Source organism: Bombus pyrosoma, linkage group LG9, assembly GCF_014825855.1.
Source record: "Bombus pyrosoma isolate SC7728 linkage group LG9, ASM1482585v1, whole genome shotgun sequence".
Taxonomy (NCBI): Eukaryota; Metazoa; Arthropoda; class Insecta; order Hymenoptera; family Apidae; genus Bombus; species Bombus pyrosoma.
In genome coordinates this window covers 13,581,390-13,604,914 of record NC_057778.1, presented here as the reverse complement: position 1 = coordinate 13,604,914, position 23,525 = coordinate 13,581,390, and the positions used below count along the sequence as shown (strand labels likewise).

The 23,525-nt window shown below is 27.8% G+C and overlaps 4 protein-coding genes across 7 annotated transcripts; all 4 read right to left on the bottom strand.

The window, feature by feature from the left end:
• Window positions 1–3,704: 3,704 nt before the first annotated feature.
• LOC122570619 (lipid storage droplets surface-binding protein 2-like) lies at window positions 3,705–5,460 on the bottom strand. Of its 2 annotated transcripts, none has more exons than XM_043733168.1 (4): window positions 5,268–5,460; window positions 4,449–4,811; window positions 4,077–4,365; window positions 3,705–3,913 (listed from the first exon to the last, which is right to left on the bottom strand). In XM_043733168.1, the coding sequence occupies exons 2-4, from the start codon at window positions 4,749–4,751 to the stop codon at window positions 3,720–3,722; spliced, it is 786 nt and encodes a 261-aa protein (XP_043589103.1). In that variant the 5' UTR covers window positions 4,752–4,811; window positions 5,268–5,460; the 3' UTR covers window positions 3,705–3,719. The 2 variants fall into 2 exon arrangements, with proteins under 2 accessions (XP_043589103.1, XP_043589104.1); XM_043733169.1 differs by having other exon boundaries at window positions 4,449–4,744; window positions 5,268–5,459.
• A 3,300-nt stretch (window positions 5,461–8,760) lies between these two features.
• LOC122570618 (lipid storage droplets surface-binding protein 2-like) lies at window positions 8,761–12,389 on the bottom strand. Of its 3 annotated transcripts, none has more exons than XM_043733165.1 (5): window positions 12,234–12,335; window positions 11,034–11,071; window positions 10,042–10,364; window positions 9,296–9,545; window positions 8,761–9,195 (listed from the first exon to the last, which is right to left on the bottom strand). In XM_043733165.1, exons 2-5 carry the CDS (start codon window positions 11,059–11,061, stop codon window positions 8,951–8,953), a joined length of 846 nt encoding a protein of 281 aa, XP_043589100.1. In that variant the 5' UTR covers window positions 11,062–11,071; window positions 12,234–12,335; the 3' UTR covers window positions 8,761–8,950. The 3 variants fall into 3 exon arrangements, with proteins under 3 accessions (XP_043589100.1, XP_043589099.1, XP_043589101.1); XM_043733164.1 differs by lacking the exon at window positions 12,234–12,335 and adding an exon at window positions 11,511–11,557; XM_043733166.1 differs by lacking the exon at window positions 11,034–11,071 and having other exon boundaries at window positions 12,234–12,389.
• A 1,694-nt stretch (window positions 12,390–14,083) lies between these two features.
• On the bottom strand, window positions 14,084–17,056 carry LOC122571094 (lipid storage droplets surface-binding protein 2-like). The gene is made up of 4 exons (XM_043734382.1): window positions 16,911–17,056; window positions 15,566–15,916; window positions 14,970–15,216; window positions 14,084–14,547 (listed from the first exon to the last, which is right to left on the bottom strand). Exons 2-4 carry the CDS (start codon window positions 15,875–15,877, stop codon window positions 14,288–14,290), a joined length of 819 nt encoding a protein of 272 aa, XP_043590317.1. The 5' UTR covers window positions 15,878–15,916; window positions 16,911–17,056; the 3' UTR covers window positions 14,084–14,287.
• A 1,851-nt stretch (window positions 17,057–18,907) lies between these two features.
• Window positions 18,908–23,285, bottom strand: LOC122571088 (sialin). The gene is made up of 7 exons (XM_043734363.1): window positions 22,821–23,285; window positions 21,751–21,974; window positions 21,025–21,261; window positions 20,856–20,943; window positions 20,576–20,796; window positions 19,966–20,496; window positions 18,908–19,878 (listed from the first exon to the last, which is right to left on the bottom strand). The coding sequence occupies exons 1-7, from the start codon at window positions 22,888–22,890 to the stop codon at window positions 19,756–19,758; spliced, it is 1,494 nt and encodes a 497-aa protein (XP_043590298.1). The 5' UTR covers window positions 22,891–23,285; the 3' UTR covers window positions 18,908–19,755.
• Window positions 23,286–23,525: the final 240 nt, after the last annotated feature.

Sequence of the window (23,525 nt, the reverse complement as noted above, 5' to 3'; positions counted from 1 at the left end):
AGGGGGTAGCGATATTGGTCTGTAAGATGCTGTTTGGTGTGGGTCTTTGCCTGGTTTAGGTAGTATTATGATCTGTGCTAGTTTCCATAGTTTAGGATAGTATTGGATTCTTAGTATTGCATTGTATATTATTGCCATTAGTCGTATCGCTTTTGGAGGAAGGTTTTTCAAGATTTTACCATTAATTAGGTCGATTCCTGGTGCTTTATTGTTTTTTGTTTTTTCGATTATGTTTCTGATTTCTTGTGCTGTTGTTTTAGGTATAGTGTATTGCTTGTCAGTTGAGGTACTAGTGGATGTAATTGTGTCCTGATTTCACATCCTTTATAGCTGGCTGGGTGTTTTCCGTTACAGTTGTAGCATCTAATTTCTTCAATTTTTCCTGAGTATGGGCAGTGTTTTGTTAAGTGGCTTTTTTTTCACATTTAACGCATGCTGGGCTTCTGTTGCAATAATTTTTTGTGTGGCCATATTGTTGGCGCCGCATGCATTGTGGTATATCTTTTTTGTAGCGTAGTGGTTCCACTGTTACTATTGTGTTTAATATTTTTTTGATTTCCTATATTTCTTTATTATTGTTTCTGGGTTCCAGTTCAATTAAGAAAAGTGGTAATGGTTGCTTCGTGTCATATCTAGTTATGTTGTTTATTGATCTTGTTTGATGACCAATTTTTGCTAGTTCGTCGGTTAATTTTTTTGTGTTACTTTTTGGGTGCAAACCTCTTATAACTTGTAGCTTATACCTTATATCTTGTAGCTTCTTTCCGTTTTGAGCTGATACGTGTGGTACACAGCATTTTTTCTTTTAATGCTTTTATCATATTCCTATATATTTCAGGGGTGTTAGTTTGAATTTTTATTTGATCTAATTTTGTTTGTTTTATTATATAGTTATCCTTTCCGACTATATTGTTTAGTAGTTCAATAAGTGGGTCTATTATTTGGGCCTGGACAAATATTGGTGGCGGTTTTGTAATGTGGCTTGAATTAGTTGTGGCTTTACTTGTCGGATCAGCATCTATTTCTTCTTTTAGTGAGCTGAAGGAATTTCTTAGTGGTAATTCTTGCAGTCATCGCTGCTTTTCTGTATCTAGATTATCTGCTGCACTTGTGCTTGGTGTAGTTTTACGTTTCTTATTTGTCTTCGCTATTTTCCAGGTTTCGTCCTGGTAATATCTTTCGTTGTCGTGGTTTTGCTCCTCATGTCTCCACTGCTCTTCCGCTTCTTCTATAGCCATTTCGTTTTGGTTGTTGTTGCTTTGCTGTTGTNTGTGTTAGGCCTGGTAAATCTACCGACCTGCTTATATAGTGCATTTCACCTTTGGTTGTAATTTTTATTGTTGGTATCTGTTGCATTTTTAAACTTCACCTCTCTATCGCTATTACTTAACTTTATTTCTCTTCGAATCACTTCTTTGAATCGCTTTACCGGAGCACACGACCGACTAGACACGTCCGTCCACCTCGGTTGCCCAAGCAGGAGTGAAGACACGAAGTGACATGAAAAGAGCCTGAATGACATGAAATGTGCCTCAATGACATGTGGATATGAATCCACGCTCCAGAGAAAACGCTCCACTTCAACATCGAGGAGATTATAACAGATTGATACACTCAAGACATCTATACCGTTCTTGTTGGGCAGCATGGGCTGCAGCGTAGGGAAGAATACCTCAGGAGCGATAAAAGATAGTGACAATAAGGAATCATTCTTCAGAAAACCGCAGAAGAGTGCATAAGCTTTCAAAGAGCTAGGCAAAACAATGCATCGAATACTGAATATACAACGATGCTTTATATGTACATTTTCGGCCGATGAACATCTACACATGCGAGAGGATAACAATATGTATAATATGTAATTGTCATATTATACAAATATATTTGGATTTGTCGTTAATATCATTAATAAATTAATTTAAATATTATCATGATGGATCGTATTAGACGCTGCATACATGTGCCGGAGTTGCTGGTGGGTAGTGGTAGATAAACACACGGAGTACAAAGGGTTAAATTTCGTAGAGTTATTTGATTTTGTAAAATTGAGAAAAAAATCCAACTTCACTTTTCCCCTTTTTTTAATATAAGATAAACTCAGCAAGGTTCTATGGCTGAGTTGAAAACTTCCAGTATTTAATCAAAATTTCGCATGTCGATAAAAACCATCTTCTTGATGTTACTGTGATATATATAGGCCACCATATTTTACATTAATATCGTTGTAACAATATTAGATTTTGTCGGCAATATTAGTTTTAAAAACAATATTCGACGAGATTGACTCCCTTCTTAGTAACAGTCGATGTTAATCAAACATCGATTTGTTTACAGTTCACGTTTTCTAGTGTTTATCGATGTTAATCAGATGTCAGATCGTCTGTACTAATTAGAAATTCGAAACTTCTTATTCGAAAACTTTGACTGTGCATACGTTCATATCAGTCTTGATACGCAGCAACGCTAAAAATACAAAATTTATATTTGTTTTCAAATTCCATTTAGAAAGATTTACCAAATATTAAATATTAGATATTAAATTTATATTAAAACCTTTCTAGAAAATTAATATTTTATGATTCGTACCTTTTGACGTAAAAGAACTTGCTTGAATAAAGGATGCCGAATGTTGACCTCCTCAAAACCATACAACTTATGTAATAATTTTTCACACAATACACGATTTAAAACATATAAAATGTTCACAAGTTAAATAAATGATTCTCATAATTACATATGACTGTTTCATTTACAATAAGCATGTAAATTTAAATTACTCCAACTATTATTGAAAATAAAAAAATATGAGTATGAGTATATATGATTGCAAAATTAATATTCATTTGCATACTAAGATTTATTTTTTATATATCAAACCTAACCCCAATCTGAAAGCGGTCTTAAATAGTAAAATATCAATGACTTTCCTATCTTTTACTAAAAGTAAAATTAACCATAATAATTAGTACCAGTATTCGTTCCTCGTATAATAACCGTTTCAATTGCCAGTATACTTAAAAATTACGATCGATAGTTAGAACTTCATACTTTATTGAAGTCTGTTGAATTAAAAGGCTTCTTATAAAAATGATAGAATTTTAGAAAATATCGTCATAAAATGAAGAAGTGGAATATGAACTGAAGAAAATTTATTTTTATTTCTACGTCACTAGACAACACTTTCGAATTTCAATCGAAACAATCATATAAATTTGCAACGCATTAAAGCGTTATATATGCAATGTAAGCAGGATCCAGAAATGACTCAACATTGATATCTTACTGCTTAAGATTACTTCAGGTCATACTATCATAGGTCATTAAACTCGCCTTGATGTCACATACAACATCGTATCGTAAAAAACACACACGTATTATTTAAAAATTATTTTTCTCGTGTAACATAAAGAATAAAAAAATAGAAATTTAAATACCAAATAAAGATAAAGAAAGAAAAATTGGAAGGGATATTATTTCGAAAAACATTATAATAAAGATTCAGGCATACCTGGATTAATATATCATAGAATTATTTGATATTTTATTGTAAACTGTTATAAGTACACAACAATGCTTAAATGCAATTTTAAATATATTGCATATTAAATATATTTTCATATACAGTATATGGTATATATATACATACATACATACATGCACATATATATATATATATATATATATATATATATATATATATATATATATATATATATATATTACACACCATGCAGTATGTATTTGAATAATAAGAGTATACATATAATATCTGATATCAACAAACGAATTTCCATTCTATAAATATGTTGCAATTCCATTAAAGCAAAGTAAATACGTTTTGAAGTACGAGAACTAAATTCACTTAATCTCCCAACAGTGTGATGAAGTTTGGCATCTTCATTGCATAACTTTTCTACAAAGGATGAACAATAATTTTTAATTACAGGATAATGTTAATAATGCTAATATTCTTACTAATAATACTATACTATATCATATATTTTATAATATATTTTATAATATATATATTATTTTATAATAATATATTTTATAGTATATCATAAGTACTATTTTACCAGTTTCATTATTGTGAAAATCATCAGAAGGAATAGGTAAGTATTTATCCAATATCAATTCAACGAAATCAGTGGTACTGTCAACAGTTTTTAAAATACTAATTCCTGTTTCAGTCGACATAACTCTATCTGCCTGCTGCCAACTATACATTCTTAAATAATGAACTTTGTAATAAGTGTGTAACTTTATAACTTTAACTTTATGTTTGGTTCCCTTTTTTAAATCTGTGAATGTTTTAACAGCGGGTCTAAGACGCTCTGATACAAGAGACTTAGTCCGGTTTATTATCTAAAATAATTAATACAACATGAAAAAGTAGATTTTATGAAGAAAAGACTATGAATACAACTACATATTAAAATATATATAACCTGCTTTGGTTCTTCTTTTATTATGGGTAATTTTACTTCTACATAATCAATTCCTTGACATAATGTCTTATCAAGTGTACAAATAGGCTTTTCTATTAATTTAGCAACTGGCAATGACTTTTCAACCATGGTATTAACTATGTTCTCCATAGTGTTAAATGCCCAATGTATAAATACATTTGTATCTTTTACACGACCATATACTGCTGTAGATTTATCCCATAAATAATTTACACTTGGTATTTTACGGGCACGATTAACAACTTGTATTTTACATATGTGTTTTGATGATTCAGCTTCCATATTAATAAACAATAATGGAATTTTTATCAATAAAGTAAATATCTTTTACAAAGTCAAAATCTATAACATAAGTTAGCATAGAATTTTGTTAAAGGGAAACAAAACTTAACGTGGCATAGTTATTTGCTTAGTTTAGCATATCCATAATCTACAATTACATAGTTATCATATACAACATATAAAAAGCAAACTGAAAGTTGGAATATTCCAAAGTCTTGAATATAAATTGATAAAATTCATATGGATTTATGCTTTTATATTGCAGTGGTATTAATATTATTCTTTCAATTTTATACTACTTATAAATATTATACTTCTATCAATAACAACAAGAGATATAGAATAATTTAAGTAAACAAGAACCATATTCACAGAAAAATGCTTATTAATGATTTTATGAAACGTAATATATGGCGTAACATGAGATCATTTATAGAAAAATATGACATAACTGTAATATAAAAATTATTCCAATTATTCTAACTTTTCTTAACAAATTGGTTGTTTGACACTTACTCAATGTAATCAACTTCAATGAAACTTTGTTTACATTTATCACGTTTCTTTCAATAACTAAACATACATCTTGATCCAATCTATTTCACCGAGAAATTTATTTGTTCAATAATCGAGTACGACAGTTATAACTTCTGTTTCTCTTATGAAATATAATAACACTGTACCGCTTTTTACAATACCACGCTACTATTCGCTGCTAAATAATCGTATGAAGGCACCACTGTCGCATCTTCACAGTCATGCGTGGTACATTTTGTTTTAACCGACTTTTGTACTCAAGAATTTTGATAACATTCAAATATTTTATAGTTCATATGAAGTTAAGAGGATGGAAGGGTAAGTCATTACTTTTCTAGTTTGAAATATAATTAAAAGTAAAAGAAACGTTTGCTAATCAATTCTTATTTTCAAAAGTATGGTACATAATGCACCTTTAAATCATTAAATTAAAAAAATTTACAAAAAATTAGTTTCGTAGCATAAAAATTAAACAAATAAAAGTTGTATAGTTTCAAAGAGTACATTATAAACGAATTAGTTTCAAGAATTTCCTAACAACAATGGTTGCAAATTATCGCAAACTATGATAATATTTATAAATGGAAATTAATCCCATAAATATTAAATGATACTATATAATATTGTAAAATGTATTTTATATGATTTATCTTATAACACGAAAAATTTTTGCTAATATGTACAAAGAAATGCTTTCTTCGAAATGATTAGAAATTTGGAGGGCATTTTTGTATATCTGTAGCACAATACGATATTGATACCGCGTAGCATTTGAGTCAAATAAGACGGTCGTTATAAGAAATGGTAAACATATAAAAACCATTTGGCAAAGTAAGACAAAGATTTTGCTGTTTCAAAGGAAGTATTTGTATCAACGAATATTAGTTATGCTATAAGAAAGCTATATAATTTAATTTATAATTTATAACTATATAGTTCTCTTTTCTTCATAACGATTTTGCAAAAAAGATATTCTCATAACTATCATATATATATAACAATCTACAACCGCAATATAGAATCACTTCGATTAGTGTGAAGTCGATACGAAAATCGATTCTAGAACAGTTTTGAAATCGATATAGGATCAAAGAATAATAATTTTAGATTTAGAACCATTATAAATATAATATACTTGGACAGAAGTGATAGACCGCAGATATTTTTCATGCAAATTCATGTTTTTATAAATATCATTTAAAGACTGGAACGTGGGTAGAAAATTGTTTGGATATGAAAATAATTTTGTCGACAAACAAAAAAAAAGATGAAAGCAATTCCGAAATATATACATAATTGGAAGAATATTTGTATTCAAACATTAGAAATTCATAATTTAATTAATTCACTTACTTCAAGTAGATTTGAACTTCGGATTCTTTACTTATAAATGAAGCAAAATCGAACTTTCCTGCGCCGACTACTGCTGAATCTTAAAATGAGCCATCACCGAATCTGCAATGAACAGCAAATTACTGTAGAAAATATCATTAATGTAATGAAAGAAGACATTTAAAAAACAATTAGCAGATAAAATTGGTACATCCAAATTGGTAAGTATTAAATATTAAATATTGAATATGCGGAAAATGTATATACCTTTAAAGTCATTAAAATTACAATTAATTAATATTTGTGTATCTGTATAGAACGTTATATAAAATAGATTGAAAATCATATGTATATAAAATATAACATAAAATCATATAAATAATTACCTTTAAAGTGATTAGGGATAGAACAAGATTACATAAAATATAATTAAATATAAATATCATTGATGTGCTTGCAAAACATAATACAACTACACTCTTTATACTTGCAGTGGCGTGCAGAAGGTTCCACACAGATAGAAACAAAAGTTGTATTTTAAAGAATCTTAATATTATATATTATTAATTATATGAATATAATAATATTATATAATTATTATCCAATATTAGTTAAATTCTTTTAGATATTGTTTATGAAATGTGTAGTAAAAAAATTGATCTGGCCTGAAATTCTTGCACACCACTGCATATTTATTAAACAGATATATGTAGTATATTTCGTTAGTTATTCTGTGTATAAAGTTATACAGCTCAGAAAATGTTTAAACTATTTTAATAAAATATACCTTATCAGTGATGTTTCAACGATCAAGGACGAATCCTTGATATTTATTTATCTCTATACCGTTGCCGTATGGTATTCAAGATAAAACTAGCTCCTTCAAAGCAATTATAGCCTAGTATCCTATCAGATGCCCTAACATTGAAGATACCATCCAAAACAAATCATATTGTTAGGATGATTCATATTATATTTACTATTGAATTCGCAAATAAAATTGAAATTAAACAGTTAAACTATGAGACATATCATATTTGCCACCGAATCGACAAATAAAATAAAAAAAAATAAGCGGTTAAAATTTAACGCTTTGTATTTAAAGTGTTTAGAAAATTATGTACTAATAATTTTAATTTGTTTCTGCACTCGATAATATTTATTAAACAAAATTTTTTTAAAAATTATTTTTAGTACAAAACTAGTACATGAAATAAAATAGAGAAATTTATTCAAATAAAACATATCTTGTGACGAAATCTTAAACTAAAATAAAATCGATTTGGATTAAATACATTAAATAAAGTATATCAACGTCTTTTCAACTTTTTTATATCATATTTACACAGATATAAGATTATAAAATCTATACATAAAAAATATATGTGTGTTTCCTATTCAAGTAGTATCTTCACAGATATAAATAGAGAGTATATTATGTATAACAAATCTATAAAAGTAACAGCAAATAAGGAATTCAATATTAAAATTATCGATTTATAGTTGTATAATTCGGGGCACAATTATGTAATGAACTTAAATATTGCATTTTTCAAATTTCTTGTTACAAAAATATAATAAATTTAAAGTGCCTTTCTTCCTATTTACATATTTAGTTGTATACAAAATTGAACATGTGTCCTAAAGTGCTAGAATTTTACAATTATGTGTGGAACTAGTATCTTAACGCTTAAATATCACATTTATTTGTAATTACTTGACTGAATGATATCGTTTTCATATTTTCATACTGAGAATGAACAAGATAAGAAAGCAACGAACAAGATTTGAATCTCATATTACTTAGCGACAGATAAATGTAATAATTTCAGACATCTAATAATATAAACATAAATAGAAATGTTAATTTTGATATCTTACATTAAATCTTTATAAAATCACATCGACAAATTCGAAAACTCCCCAAATGAAAATTTACTATTTTTTTTATTACATCGATAAATTACATGTGCAGTTACTTTTGCAATTTAATATCATTACCGAATTAAATTAGATATACTTTCTTACGCCTACAATTTTCTACGACATTCTTGGGGAATTTCAGTAATTCATCGAATTCACAGAACAGACAATATAAATTTACATTACATTTACATCCATGAATGAAATTATCACATACTTGAAACTGATACTTTCATTTATTACACATAACTTACATAAAGTCCACGGATTTATCCTTATTCTACATGATGAAAAAGCATTCCGAGCAGGAACAATACAAAAATTTTACTAACAAATATGGGCCTGATGTGAATTTAATTACTTATCTAGCGATTACGTTATTGTACAATTGTTAGTAACAATCGTGCCTATTTCTTTTCTTTATTTTCTTCATTTGCGCTGTTACTTTCATCATGTTTATCAGTTAAGCTTAAAAAATGCGTTAGATGAAGAATAGATATTACGCTCGACATATATGACGCTACATCTTCTTTCTTCACTGTTTTTAATTGTGCTACAACCGAATGATATACTCGATTGGCAGTTTTCGAGGATAATTGACCAATAGTTTGTACTGTATGCAGAACTTTGTTCTCATCAGCAGATATAGGAGCTATGAAATAAAAATTTAGTAATTTAGAGGTTTATCCAATATTTTAATGTATATATAGAGAGAGATGATATTTTGTTAGATATTTATAAATAATACATACCAGGTGTGTTTTCTTCTCCTTCAACTGGAGGGAAATAACGATCTAATAATCCGTTAATGAGAACGCTCGTATTATCAACACCTTGCACTGCCATAACACCATATGAATTATTCAATAACTCATTAGCTTTGTTTATACTAATTTCTTTGAATGTATATGCGTGTTGCGCCGCTGACTCTTTTGCAGCATGCAATTTGTCGATTGTTGGTTGCAAGGAACTACTCATTACAGCTTTGGCAGCATCGTAAATCTGTATAAAATAAATGAGATTCGTTAATCATATGAATATGTACATTTAAATATTGTAGCCTGTAACACAGATATTTTATTGTATAAACGAGAAATAATATATTTTTGTTGCCTTATAATCTATTAAATATGACTCTAATATCTCCTAATTATTTCTTTAATAAAAATCTAATCGATTTTTAATTAATATAGTATTAATACATTGTTTAATATTTTTTCACATTTTAAAACAAAACGCATTTGATAAAAAATTCCACTATACAAATTCCTATTATCCAAGATTAGGGTTCTATTTCTTTATTGAACAAATTCAAAATGCACTTTATGTTGCTAGATCCATTGTACTTTCGTTTCTTAAAATTTTGTCTGTAATGTTGTATATTATGTATGAAGTATTTTTTCTGTATATCTTATTTCATTTTCATTAGAAGAGGTTTATAGTTTATTGTGACTTCTTATTACTCAATCTCTATCTCTACTTATATAGATATATTTACTTGCTGAGGTGGTTGTTTCACGATCGGTACTTTCTGCTCGACCACGTTCAGACCTTCGCACAATTTTTGGTCAACAGCAATAATGTGTCCTTCGAATTTTTTTGCCAAGGGTACAGTAAGAGGAGCAGCCGTTGCAGATGCATAATTAAGTCCAGCTTCAGCTTGCGTCAGTGCCCAATTTATTAAATGATGCGAATCTTTCAAGTAAGAATATGTAGATCCAGTTTTCTCTATCGCCGAATGAACAACAGGAATGCTTTTTACGCGATTAATTACTTCCAGCTGAGGTGTACCATCAATTGCTTTATTGTCTGCCATTTTTTCTGAAAAGTAAAACGAAGTATTGATGATTATTTAACAAATGATGTATTTACTATACAGATACAATAAGAAAAAATTATACAAATACAACAACAAATAAACTAGACTAAATTCCTTAATGCTTTGGTCTGATGTAACTTGTTGTTCAATTTCAATGTTACAATCGTGTGGAAATTTTTAACAAATTTATAAGATATTATTATGACTTCAACGGATTATATTTTTATTTCTACTACTACTAATCGCATAACCATTCGAGTCAATAAAAATAATCTTCGTTAATCATATTAATTGCGATTAAGCTATAAATAACTATTCATATTTAAAATAACATCCAATCAGTAGTAAATAAAAAAGTAACATTTGCCTTAAAAGCAAGATGATCGAATACGTTTTTATTTTATAATTTTATTACGTGCTACTTTTTACATGCTTTTACGTATGTGTAACAAGAAAATAAATGTTACCTCTGCTTTGCAAACAATGATAATAGTGAAATAATATGAAGATAAAAAGTTATTTAATAAAAGTTGAAGATAACATGTGAAATTAAAAAATTAACAGTGTTGCTTAGTTTCAAATAAAAATTTGCATGTAATCGGTGAATTAAGCGGAAGATTAAAAATACATAAGTATATTACATAAAATAAAGCTTTTTTACGATACCCAACTTTTCATAAGATTACGCGTATAATTCATGATTCTTTCGCTGTAAAATAAATGATACGTTAAAATTGAGTACGCAGTTCAATGTCCATTATGTAGAAAGATAACAATAAATCATGACTTTTAATTTCAAATGTGAATAAATGCACAATGTGATAGTACTTGTACTATATACTTTATCATTAGCAGTATTCAAATTCCAAGATTAAATAGTAATTTTATTATTAGGTGTATATATTGCAATACTTCTAGATTTTATACAGTTTTCAATAATATGTGTCATCAAATCTTTCAATTACATTTTTCATGTTTTAAAAAGTGATAAATTTAATGTACATCTACTTCAAACCTATAAGAAAAAGGGAGGACGGAACAATTTATGAAATAGTATGTAACTCTAGAATTGAACAATTTATGAGATAGTACGTAACTCTAGAATAGAACAAACAATAATTATGAATGTAAGTACAGGAAGTACTTACGTAGTAGAGTTTTTTATGTATGAGTCTAGCATGTACGTAATCGATCTTTATTGTAAAATATTCAACCTTTTATGACTTTACGATAGGTTATGAAATTTCACTGGTCGATAACAATATGAAACGACAAAAATAGTATCAATATTACAATATTAACATAATAAGTAGCCAACCAAATTAATTAAATGATGACAATAGAATATAAAAACGCGTTAAATAATATAGATTTAATAATAATGCTATTAAAATATTATCAAATTAACGAATATATGATATATCACAAAAGATTACAAGTGTTTCTGGTATCTTCTTTAAGGCTCCAAATAAGAAATTAAATGTCAATTTATATTTATTAGTCATCACTGTAGTTATATTTTTAAAACTGACAAATGTGTTTGATATGTATGCAACGAAATAAAGATTTTCATAACTGAAAAAATATATTTTTTGAAAAACATTAATTAAGAAAATAGAAAAAAAGAGGGCGGAATAGATTCTTTATATAAAACGTAAAAAATTTACTTAAAACAATCGCAATTGTATTGCGAGTAAGTATTAAAGTACATATACAGTTCCAATTCATTCTACTTAACTTTTCTTTAGATTGATATTTGATATAACCACAAATTATAGTATTACACAATATATATATCGTAAATATCTAATGCGTAGATGCATCAAGTATTAAGGAATCAATCATTAAACATTATAAATAATATGACTTACTGATATTGCTATGTAATACTTGATGCAACAGTTAGCAAAATATTAGTAAGAGAAGCGGGACGCACTATAGCCAATGATACACACGACAAATCCAGCAATACTGGCGATAGGTAGGCAAAAAGCTTGTGGCAGAAGATGATCACACAAGTGGGGGTAGACATTCTTCAGGATCGTAGAAACTTGTATGTGCTTACTCTTCTTCTGTTCTCAATATTCTGGGCAAATACTACGAAACACAAATTATTATAAGAGTTTACATTGATACTTTCTGCCCTTAATGATAAAATATTTATCTAACAAATATCACTAAATTTATTCTAATAATTATAATATGGAATGTTTGATGCCTATTTCCTTACCATAATAAAATTATCTTTATTACACTATTATGTCGTATATCTAATCACTCAATGATAAAATATAAAATTTTCAAGTTTAGATATTATAGATTATAAGTTGCTAAAAAAGTAAAATTTGGTAATTACATAATTACTATTTAATTATTGTTAATTTATTATGAATTACAATTCACATACTACATTTCATTTTAAACAAAATTGCTGATTTTAATATATAGATTATAAAATTTTTTACGTGTGTAATAGTGATATAAAGGTACTACAGTAATTTCAAGTAATAAAAAATTATAGGAAAATTTGTTGGTTACTAAATATATTATTTAATCGTGCTAATACCCTTCTATAATGTAAATGGAGTAGATAGAAGGGAACTTCGATGCGTGTCTACTGCCATGAACATGGTAGTGATTCTGCGCAGTTGTACTATGTATGTGTAAACATACATGAGTAAAGATAGTACATATATACGGAACATCATCCATGACGTGGAGGTCACATCGTAATTCTTTTATACCGTAGAATCGTAAAGAATACGTTGAATCCATTGATTTGTAATCATTTTGGCGAAACATGATTCGATTAATTTTTGATTCTAAATAATTAAACGTATTGTTTTGTTTTCGATATATTTGATACATTAACGAAATTTGGGGTTACTTAAATTTATTTTTAATTCACTCCGATTTTCGTTTTTATTTTGTAAAATTGTTATTGTTACAGTTGCTGAATACTTAGCACTAGTAGTTTTATAATAATTAATCTAAATTAAGTATTCCAAATTATGTAATTATCTACGATTACTTTTTGATTAGAAGATGAAGGTGAACGCCCAGAAATATTAAGAGATCAGTTAAAACAAAATATTATTATTATTAGAGAGAAAACTGAAGTACAATAATACTACTGTTTAAGTCACATATACAGATTATTAAAAGATTTCTAATAACAAAACCTTTTATAAAAACTAACAAATCTGTCTTTCTTTTAGAAAGTATAAATTAAAAAATAGTTTCAGAACAAGTAATTTTATACTTGCTTGTCAATATACAATTTTTATAAAAACAATTATTGAAAATTATATTCAGGATGTTTTATTACATTTATTTAAAAAAACAATATAGTTCCTTTAATATATATATATATAATATAAATATAATATATATATAATATATATAATACATATACTAAATATATCTATTGTTTTCATCAGATATTAGTATGTACGAAAAAATTTAATATTGGAGTAAAGTACAAAACATATTTTTTGATATTTAATTTACTCTGATAATATTTCTAGTAAATTTTATGTTCCGTATAATTTTATTATTTTAACAAATTTATTACATTAACAAATAGATTGTGTCTATTTTCAAGAAGGCACTAAAGCACTATCTTCTACAGTAATACAAAAATGACAATATTTTGAATCACAGTATCTTATATGATTGCGTAGAATTATATATTTATGAGAGTTCTAATAATAAAACATTATTCTTGGAAAAGTTAGTCGTATATTTTTCATCACTGTCAATACAAATACATTTCAATCTCTTAAATGTAATATATAATACTTATATATTTAAAAAATGAAGTTTAGGAAAAAAAAGTGATGTATTACAAAATGCACGCTAGAAATAAATAGAAGGCTAATGGAATCGGTAGAAGTTTTTTTTCACAGTTATCACCAACGAAACATCAATTTTGTTTCTTTGTCTCTACGTTCGATGTAGTTTTCGAATTAGTCTCATGGGTCTGTATTTTGCTGTTTATGGCATGGCGGTTCGTTAATAGCAGAAACTGAACCAAGGATTTAATATAGGCTTTTAAATTATCAGCGTTAATAGTGCCTAAGTGAAGTATTATATTCGAATACATGCGACGAGCAGCTTTATTAGATAAACGCCCAACCGTTTGTAAGGTATGAAGAAGCTTATCTTCTTCGTTCGTGTTTATCTCTGAAATGAAAACAGAATTATATTAACTGATATTACAATCAAAATTATTCTAATATAGTCGACTACATAATTTATAATCAAACTGCGGATTTTTTACATTTATAACATTTCTAACACATATTTAGTAGGTAGGTAAAACAATTTTCCGCGTAGATTCCATATAAACATAAATTTGCATAAATATTCGTAGTCTATTAATTTATTATTTAATTTATTATAGTCTACTATACTGTATGTAAATACTGTTGCATTGATTTTAAAGAAATATAAACGTAACCCCGATCTATGATTTATGATTAATCTGAAATATTTAAATCCTCTTGTTTTTATTAATTTATATTGATACTGCATTATTACCATCTATAGGTTATCTATTATTGATATTATAAATTAAAAATTGTCTATTAAATAAAATATCTCACCTTTTGACTGCTCGTCCCCCGTCGCAGGAAAATATTTATCGATTAATTTATTAACAGCGTCAGCTGTACTATCTAAACCTCGAACAGCTGCGCTACCATACTGCGTTTCTAAAATCTGATTCGCCTTACTCCAACTTATGTCTCTGAAACTCAAGGCTTGCGAGATTATTAATTCGTTGACAAGCGAAATGCTCATTACAGCTGGTTGAACAGTTTGTCGTGCTAATGTATAGGCATTTTCTAGAATCTAAAACACAAAAAATGTACATGGTTAAAAAATATAATATTTTTTAATATTAACAATAACTTTATATGTAACGTTTTAATACCTTTTTGTCATAGAATATTTATATCATTTTACAGCGAAAATTTGTTAATACAAATTATTACTGAATGATAAAATACAATAATCCATGATTAAATATAATTATATCTAGAATAGCAAGATTAAAAGAAAGATCGTAAGAATCATGTTTGAAGATATGATAAAAATTTCTGATACATGTATTTAGATTTAAAAATTCATGCAGTTATGACTTTTTAGATTCCGATGAAATTTTTATCTCGTTTGCCGGAAAAGGGGATAGATATCTGACCTGCTCAGGTTTCTCTTTAACCATCGGAACTTTTTCTTCGATTTTATCGAGACCACGGCACAACGTGTGGTCAACAAAATGTATAGGGTTCTCGAGTTTCTTGGCGATAGGAACAGCAATAGGTACCGCTTGCTTCGTTGCATTACTTAAAGAAGTTTCCGCAGTGGTTAATGCCCAGTGCACTAGCTGATGACAATCTTTCACACGCAAATACGTCGCTGTTGATTTAGATATCGCACTTTCGACTACTGGAAGTTCCATTACTCGATGAAACACTTCGATGTGCGGTAGCTGCATGACTTCGGTAGCCATTCTTTCACTATTTTGAAATACTTGAGGGGATTTCAAACTCTGCAACAATTCAGATTTTTCGGTTTTACGATTTTTCGTTTTCACGATTTTTCGTTTTCATGACTTTTCATTTTCGAAATTACATTTATAAAATATTCCGTTTTGGTCCCTATTATATTATTTATTCTTTAATGTTAGAATCTAATATTAAATAAAATATTTCTTTTTCTATTTTACTTATTAATTGCCAATATTCTGATAACTGAATGATTCTATTTTTATTAGAAACAATTCTTTATAAAGACATTTGTATTATAGATATACTAATTTTATTGTATTACGTCTACGTTTTCATTCTCTGAAAAAGTAATTGTTAACTGTAACAATTTTAATTTTTGTGTTAAACTAAGCTTTAGAGTAATATTGTGATAAGGACAGGAAATCCTTGTCTGATGATAAGGCAGGTTCAATGCACTAGTACATGTATATATATATGTATTCGCTATATATAGCGCTAAATATAACACTTTCTCAACTTTCGCTAGAATTCGCAATTACGTTTAGTAACGACTGAAGTTGAAAGTCAGTACGTAACACTTCAGAACAAGGCAACTTTCTTATTTATTTATTATACTACTGCTAACTACTGCTAACACTACAGCTATAATTGAAGTATTATAATGTGTACCTATTTTCACATGTTAAATTATTAATTTCACCGGAGTGTAGTAAATGATACTTGTAATTATATTAACTAAATTATAATTTTTCCCAAAACGTAATCATGTATGAACATACTCATAAATCATTAATAAAACATATATTAAACTCATTTAATTTAGTTTCTATTAGTATTTTCTATTTCACTAAAAATATTTGCTAATTTCAAATGTTTATAAAGCAATCAGCTTGTATATGTAGTAGGTATCTAATATCTAAATATGAAATAAAAATCGAACATAAGAAATTTCTGAAACTAAAAAATATTTTGAAAATTTCAAAAACTTAGAACTTTTCAAAATTTTCTAAAATAAAATGTTGCTATGATACTTACAGGCTTTTGTTGTTACTTCCTTGTTTCTATAGAAGACTTAGAGGGATTGGTCTCGAGTGCAACGTAAATAGAAATGTGCTTGGTTGTACGCAGTCTTTACTCTTATAACTGGCTTACCGCCTGCGCGCTAAAGTTCGTTCATACGAGCCAATGAAAATCGACGAGAACATCTACAAGCGGTGATCAAACACATGTTACGAGGCTTCAAAGTCCGCTAAGACGACAGTGCTTTCACGTTATCATTATTACTGGAACAGCCGCTTAAAAATGGATGAAAATTCGTGATTAGCCACGAATATTGCAGCAACTATTAAGGACTTTATACCGTCTTCTTTCATAACAACGCTACGTAGAGATTTTCATGTTTCTAACGCGAACAATTTAATTGAACGATGATTTGAAGACTGCCGGTTACATACATTACATATATATAATATATATAATATAATATTACGTATATATATATATATTTATTTAGAAAATAATCATAGATTATCAAGGATTATTCGTCATACCATGCCAAATATGTTGCTTAACTATGAGATAGAGATCTCTGAATGAAAATCGTGCTTCACTGAAACAATTTGAAAATCGTAATAGTTACAACTTTGTAAAAATATAAGATTACAAATAATTTGTTAAAAAGAAATTAAATTTTAAGCTTTCACTTCTTGCATTGTGATTAAACAAAAGTTTATTCTATTCTACTTTAATTCTACAATTTTGAATAAAGTATACAGGAAACCGTATCTTCCTATTAAATTGTATCAGAAAGTATTATTCACTGTTATAAAGCTTCTACGAGGTACAATTCATTACTAATCTAATTTTAAAATATAAACAACGGAGAAAATATGGTATATGTATGCACATTAAAAACTAGCAATACTAATTGAATAATTTATTTTATAAATATAATTTTGTCCTTTATTACCATTATTTAAATATACATTTATACATTTTTATGAATAACCCAAGAAATACAATATAAACACTTTTAATGAACTTTTAACGGAAACAATTTTATTTTAAGTTACTTGTGCATGAAATTTATGTTTTTATCTTTCGATGAAGAACAGCATAAGAAAATAAACAGAAGTCGATGTTTAAATAAATTAGTTATTGTTGAATTTCTTTCTTCGTTCATTATACGCCGCATATACATGTTTGTATGTTGTGTGTTACCGGCAATATAAAATACTGGCATTTCATATAATACCTACAAAATCTATAGAGTGCATGTCGTTTTTAGGCCGAGCATGAAATGTCTGTTATATTAATATATTTTATACTTTCCCTGGGCATTGATTGCCACTCTTCATAAGGTGGCCGGGTAAAATACCATCTAACAGAAACCTATTTTATCTTTTGTTCATATATATAGATTTGGATTAGATGCTAATTTTTATTCGGCCGTTGTAAGGCACATATGCAGCTACGGTCGCCCAGGTAGACAAAATTTGCTATAGTAGCACCGATAATGTTTTGAAAATACCATTTACGACATTCTATAGATTTCTTAAGAATTATATAAAATGCCTGTATTTTACACATTGCCTATAAGATATATAATATATACATATATAATGTTATATAATGCTTTTTTAACGAAATACTATTTTTTTGTAAAGCCCTATTATATTAAATAATTTTTATAAATTAATCTATAATTCAAATATAAATTTTTGAATTGTTATATAATTGTTTTTATCAAATTAACTTTACTTGAAAATTATTCCATAAAAAGTTAGCAAACTTTCAAAAGAATAAAATAAAATGAGTTGTAAGTAACAGCATTTATATCTAAAAAAAATAACAACAAATAGTAGCACATTATTTTGTTTTAAATAATGTTAAAATTTTTTGCAAAACCAATTCTTTATCAACAATATATGAGAGTAAATATTTTACTATTAATAAATAATTACTATTTCTTTGAAATTTTATTTCTTTCCTTTTAAACAAAATAATGTAATAATTAAAGTACTAGATTATCATTTTTTGGAAAAAATAATGATTTTATTAAAGTCTGATTGTAGGAGTTATCTTTATAAAGTTTTTTGCTTTCCAACTTATCGTTAGTAAAATCTTACTATAGCTATATCATATATTATTTTTGTTGAAATTTTTATATTTTTTATAAACAAATTTATAAATTTATATATCATCTTATTGGCTATTGCCACAGGAGATATAAAGATAAACTACATTCGATATGAAACATACATATTTAGTTGAAAAAGAAAGATTCACTTGTTCATTTAAAAATTGTTGCATCCTGCACTATACCAATCATTTTTACATTATTTTTATGTACATATAAAACTCTTATATATAAACGAGAATATAGACTCTAGACATTTTTTGATACTTCTTATTTTATAAACAAAAAAAATATCTGTAATAATTTACTCTTCTTCGTAGTGAGATTAAAGTAAAATAAAGTAAAGTCAATATTTTTTTAAATCATGTTCATTTCAATTAAATTAAAAAGTCAAGCAAAATTATAAAAAGTCATATTGTCATGTGAATAGCTTCATTGGAATGATATGTAAATTATAGATTTAGTACCTAAACTTCATTAACATAATAATACTGATGCAAACAAACTTTACTTTTAGCTTTTGTATCGTTTTACCAAGACAATGTAATAAATTATTCAGGTTTGAGATATTTCATTCAATGCGAAATATATTAAACTTAATATTGCAAAAAGAAATACCGCAAATTTGTGCCTAAATGACGGAAACGGTCAATATAATAATTAAAACGAACTGAGCGCGATTCGATCTAACGGTAAATTATTCTCCATATGAAATACTTCGTGTCTAACTACATTTTGTCATCAACTGCTACCTTTACTCCATGGTTGTTCTGAAGCAGATGCAAAAATTAAGTAAAAACAATTGGTCGCCATATTTATTCCTGCTGCTAACCAGAATACTGTATGCCAACGAGCCAGTGTTTCCTATAACATAAAATGTAAAAAAATTATAGAACCATTTTTATAGAACGAAGTTTATTATCCCTAATAACAATATGTAGTTATACTGACGTGTCCTTGGACTATATTTCCAATAAAATATGGGGCTAAAAATCCGCAACCATTTGCCGCAGCATTTGTAAGTCCATAAAGAGTTCCTGCATATCGTGGTGCTAGAGCAATATGATTCATTTGATTCCCTGCATAAATTGCACCTTGTAGAGATCCTAATCCAGCGAGCATCATCATAACCATCATACGATCACATCCAGCCCAGATAGCGCCAATGAAACTGAGACTGGGTCCTAATGAAGCCACTGTATTCCATAACTTGAACGATGCTAAAGGAGATATAAGCTGACGGGCAAGGAGGGCGTCTGCGAAACTTGAAATACCGAGTCCGACTAACCAAGAACTTAAATAAGGCAGTGCTGAAAGGAATGCATCCTGTTGTACATCAAAATGCAAAATTTTATCCATATACGTTGGTAATTCTGTTAAAAGCGTATAAAATGACCATGACTGTCCACACTGAGTGATAGCTATAGCCCACATGGGTAATGATGTAAATACTGATAACCAAGGAACTCCTGAATCATTATCCTGTTTTTAACATACATTAAGTTAAATTTTATTCAGTCTGTTAGGAATGTAAGCTTAATTTTAAAAAATTGAAAAGAACCTCATCCTTCTTTTCCACACTAGCTTCAATGTATGCTCTTTCAAGAGGATCAATCTTTTTATGTTGTGCAGGTGTATCAAATACAAAAATTGTCCAAAATGCATACCACACAATACCAAGCCCTCCAAATAAATAAAATGCAAGGGGCCATCCACCCCAAAGTTCTAATGAACAGAGCCACCCACTTACTGGTAATGATATTACAGTTCCAAAATTTGCACCTGTATAGGAATAAATATAACAAATCAAATTTATCACACATTGAAAAAAGAATAATTACCTGCATATACTATAGCAGCAAATTTGCTTCTTTCTAAAGGAGGTACCCAATGCGCTAACATGCTATGCATTGCAGGGAATGTAACACCCTATTTATAAAATAGACAGAAAATTCTTTAAATTTTAAATTAATGTTCTTTTAAAAATTAATTTATACAAGCAAGACATACCTCTGTAAATCCTTCTGCTACTCGTACAGCTAAGAATGGTATCAATCCAATATATGCTGCAAAAGGAGTAATTACAGTCAGTACAGCAGTTAAAAATACTCCCAATCCATATATTAGCTTTCCACCAAATTTCTCTGCCATTCTTCCACCTGGGACATTTGTAGCAACATAACCGATGAAAAAAGCTCCCAATATAACACCTTGAGTCTTCTCATCCCAATCAAATTCTCCTGCACTCTTTGAAAATGTATATTACTTTTATTTTTATTGATAACAATTTAAAATCATGTATGTAAAGGAAAGCATAATTAATTGTTTTAATATTAATTAATTAAAAATAAATATTCTATTCAAAATATGCAGAAACATAGTGTTAAAATGTTTTTATGAAACATTTAAAGATGATAGGTATATAATAAGATAAAGGAAAAAGATGTAGGCGTTAAAAACATATCAATATGTTAAGTCATACTAAAAATGATAAGTTTGCATGATTAATGTGATAATGAAGTAAAAACAATGTTGACATTTGATCTGCATCAATATTACGCATACAGAATGCAATAGATCACAAACTTCAGTTCTATAGTTTTTACAAAATATAAAATATATCCATATATATCATATACAGAAATTCTAAAATTGATATGAATAACATTTACTAAATTATATAATACATTATAAGCAACATTGACTTAAAAATTATAACATTATTAAATAACTTACTGGTATGAATGTTCCATTAATTGGTTTTTCCTTAGGACAAACATCTGTGGTATTATTATCATCATTATGTGGTACTGCTGTTTGATTAACCATTGAAACAATAGCCACAGATAAATTTACTCTCATGGCATACACTAGTGCAAATCCTAGAAATCCTAAAAAACCTAATGTATGCCTTGCTTTTATGCATGATTTTGTATCAGGGGGTATATCTGGTACAGTAACTAAAAATACAATTTTGTTATCAGGTTTATTTAGATAGAGAGAATATAAAAAAATTTATTTGAAAAAAATATAATGTTTATAAAATAAACTATTCTAATGATTTTTATAATTACTAATTAAATTTTTGATGTAAGATTTTCTATAACTAATAATTCATTATTTTATACAGTTATATATATTTCTTTTTTCAAAATAATAATTGGCACACGTTAATATATCAAGATATAGATATGTATTTGAAGTTCAGAATTAATCAGCAAACAAACTAATAACTGCATCAAATTCTTTAAAACATCCATGATCCTTTCCTATCCTTATTGAAATATTAAAATTCAACTCAATTTCCAACAAAAATAAATAATATGTAATATCTTATTTTAAGTTAACCTGATGTATCTTCTAATAACTTTTTATACAATTTCTGGTTCTTTCTTTTTCTTGACATCTGTTATTATTTACTTCCATTCAATATATTCATTTACTTCTTACTGCAAAATTTTCATTCATATAGAATAATTTATAAATAAATAAAAATCCGAGGAGCATAATTTTAACGTATTTTTAAAATAAAAAAGTAATTATTAAAAAAAGCTTCAAAATATAGTTTCGATCGATGCAGTTCACGTAAAATAATATATTCAGAAAACTTGACAGCTGACAATATTGTGGAAAGCTTATGTATCGTTCTGCCAATCCTTTGTTTCCAAACAATGCCTTTCCTTAACTCAGGAGGTTTTTGAAGATTTTTAATGCTCCCAAAAAACGGTTGCAAACAAAATCACGAAAAAAAATATTTAATCAAATAGTTATTCGATTAATATGATAGGAAAATATTGAAAATAAACCTTTTTCCAAAAAATCATTGACGCACAAAGGCTGGTCGTCTCTTGAGACACTAGGATCCAATACTTCCATGTTGTATGATTTTTTCGCAAATACTCAACACTTTCACGAAGAATTCGTCGCTTCAAGCATCGAAAATATTTTTCGATTGCATATAATTACAATCGTTTCATTCGTCGCGTTAATGTGGTAACAAAATAATATGTAATTTAATAAAGAAATTTTGTAATGAGTCTTAGCAGCGATACGATGTGTGTTAAGTAATGGTAAACTGTCGTCTGCTGTCATCGTCGCTTATCGCTGGCACGAATTGCTGCACGTTCACATATATATAATACATATGTACTGAAACTCGATTGTGTGTGCAACGTAGGAAGGAACGTTCGTGCAGGCGCGTTTTACTTCTTCAAAACTTTCTATAATTGAATATAATTGAAGGATAAATTGAAATTTGTTGAGATTATGTTGTTCACTCTCGAACAACGATGATCGAATAATATTTGATCCATATATATTCTGTGAGCTTTGTTACATTTACGTCATGATTAATTTTATTTTCTGACACAATTACACTATTAAATGAGGATAAGAATATGAGAATTTTTTTATAATTATGTGAATCGTAAGACTATGAAGAAGTAATAAAAGCTGCACTGTTTTTGTAACAGAAACTATACGCATATATAAATTTTTGATAGAGCTCTTAA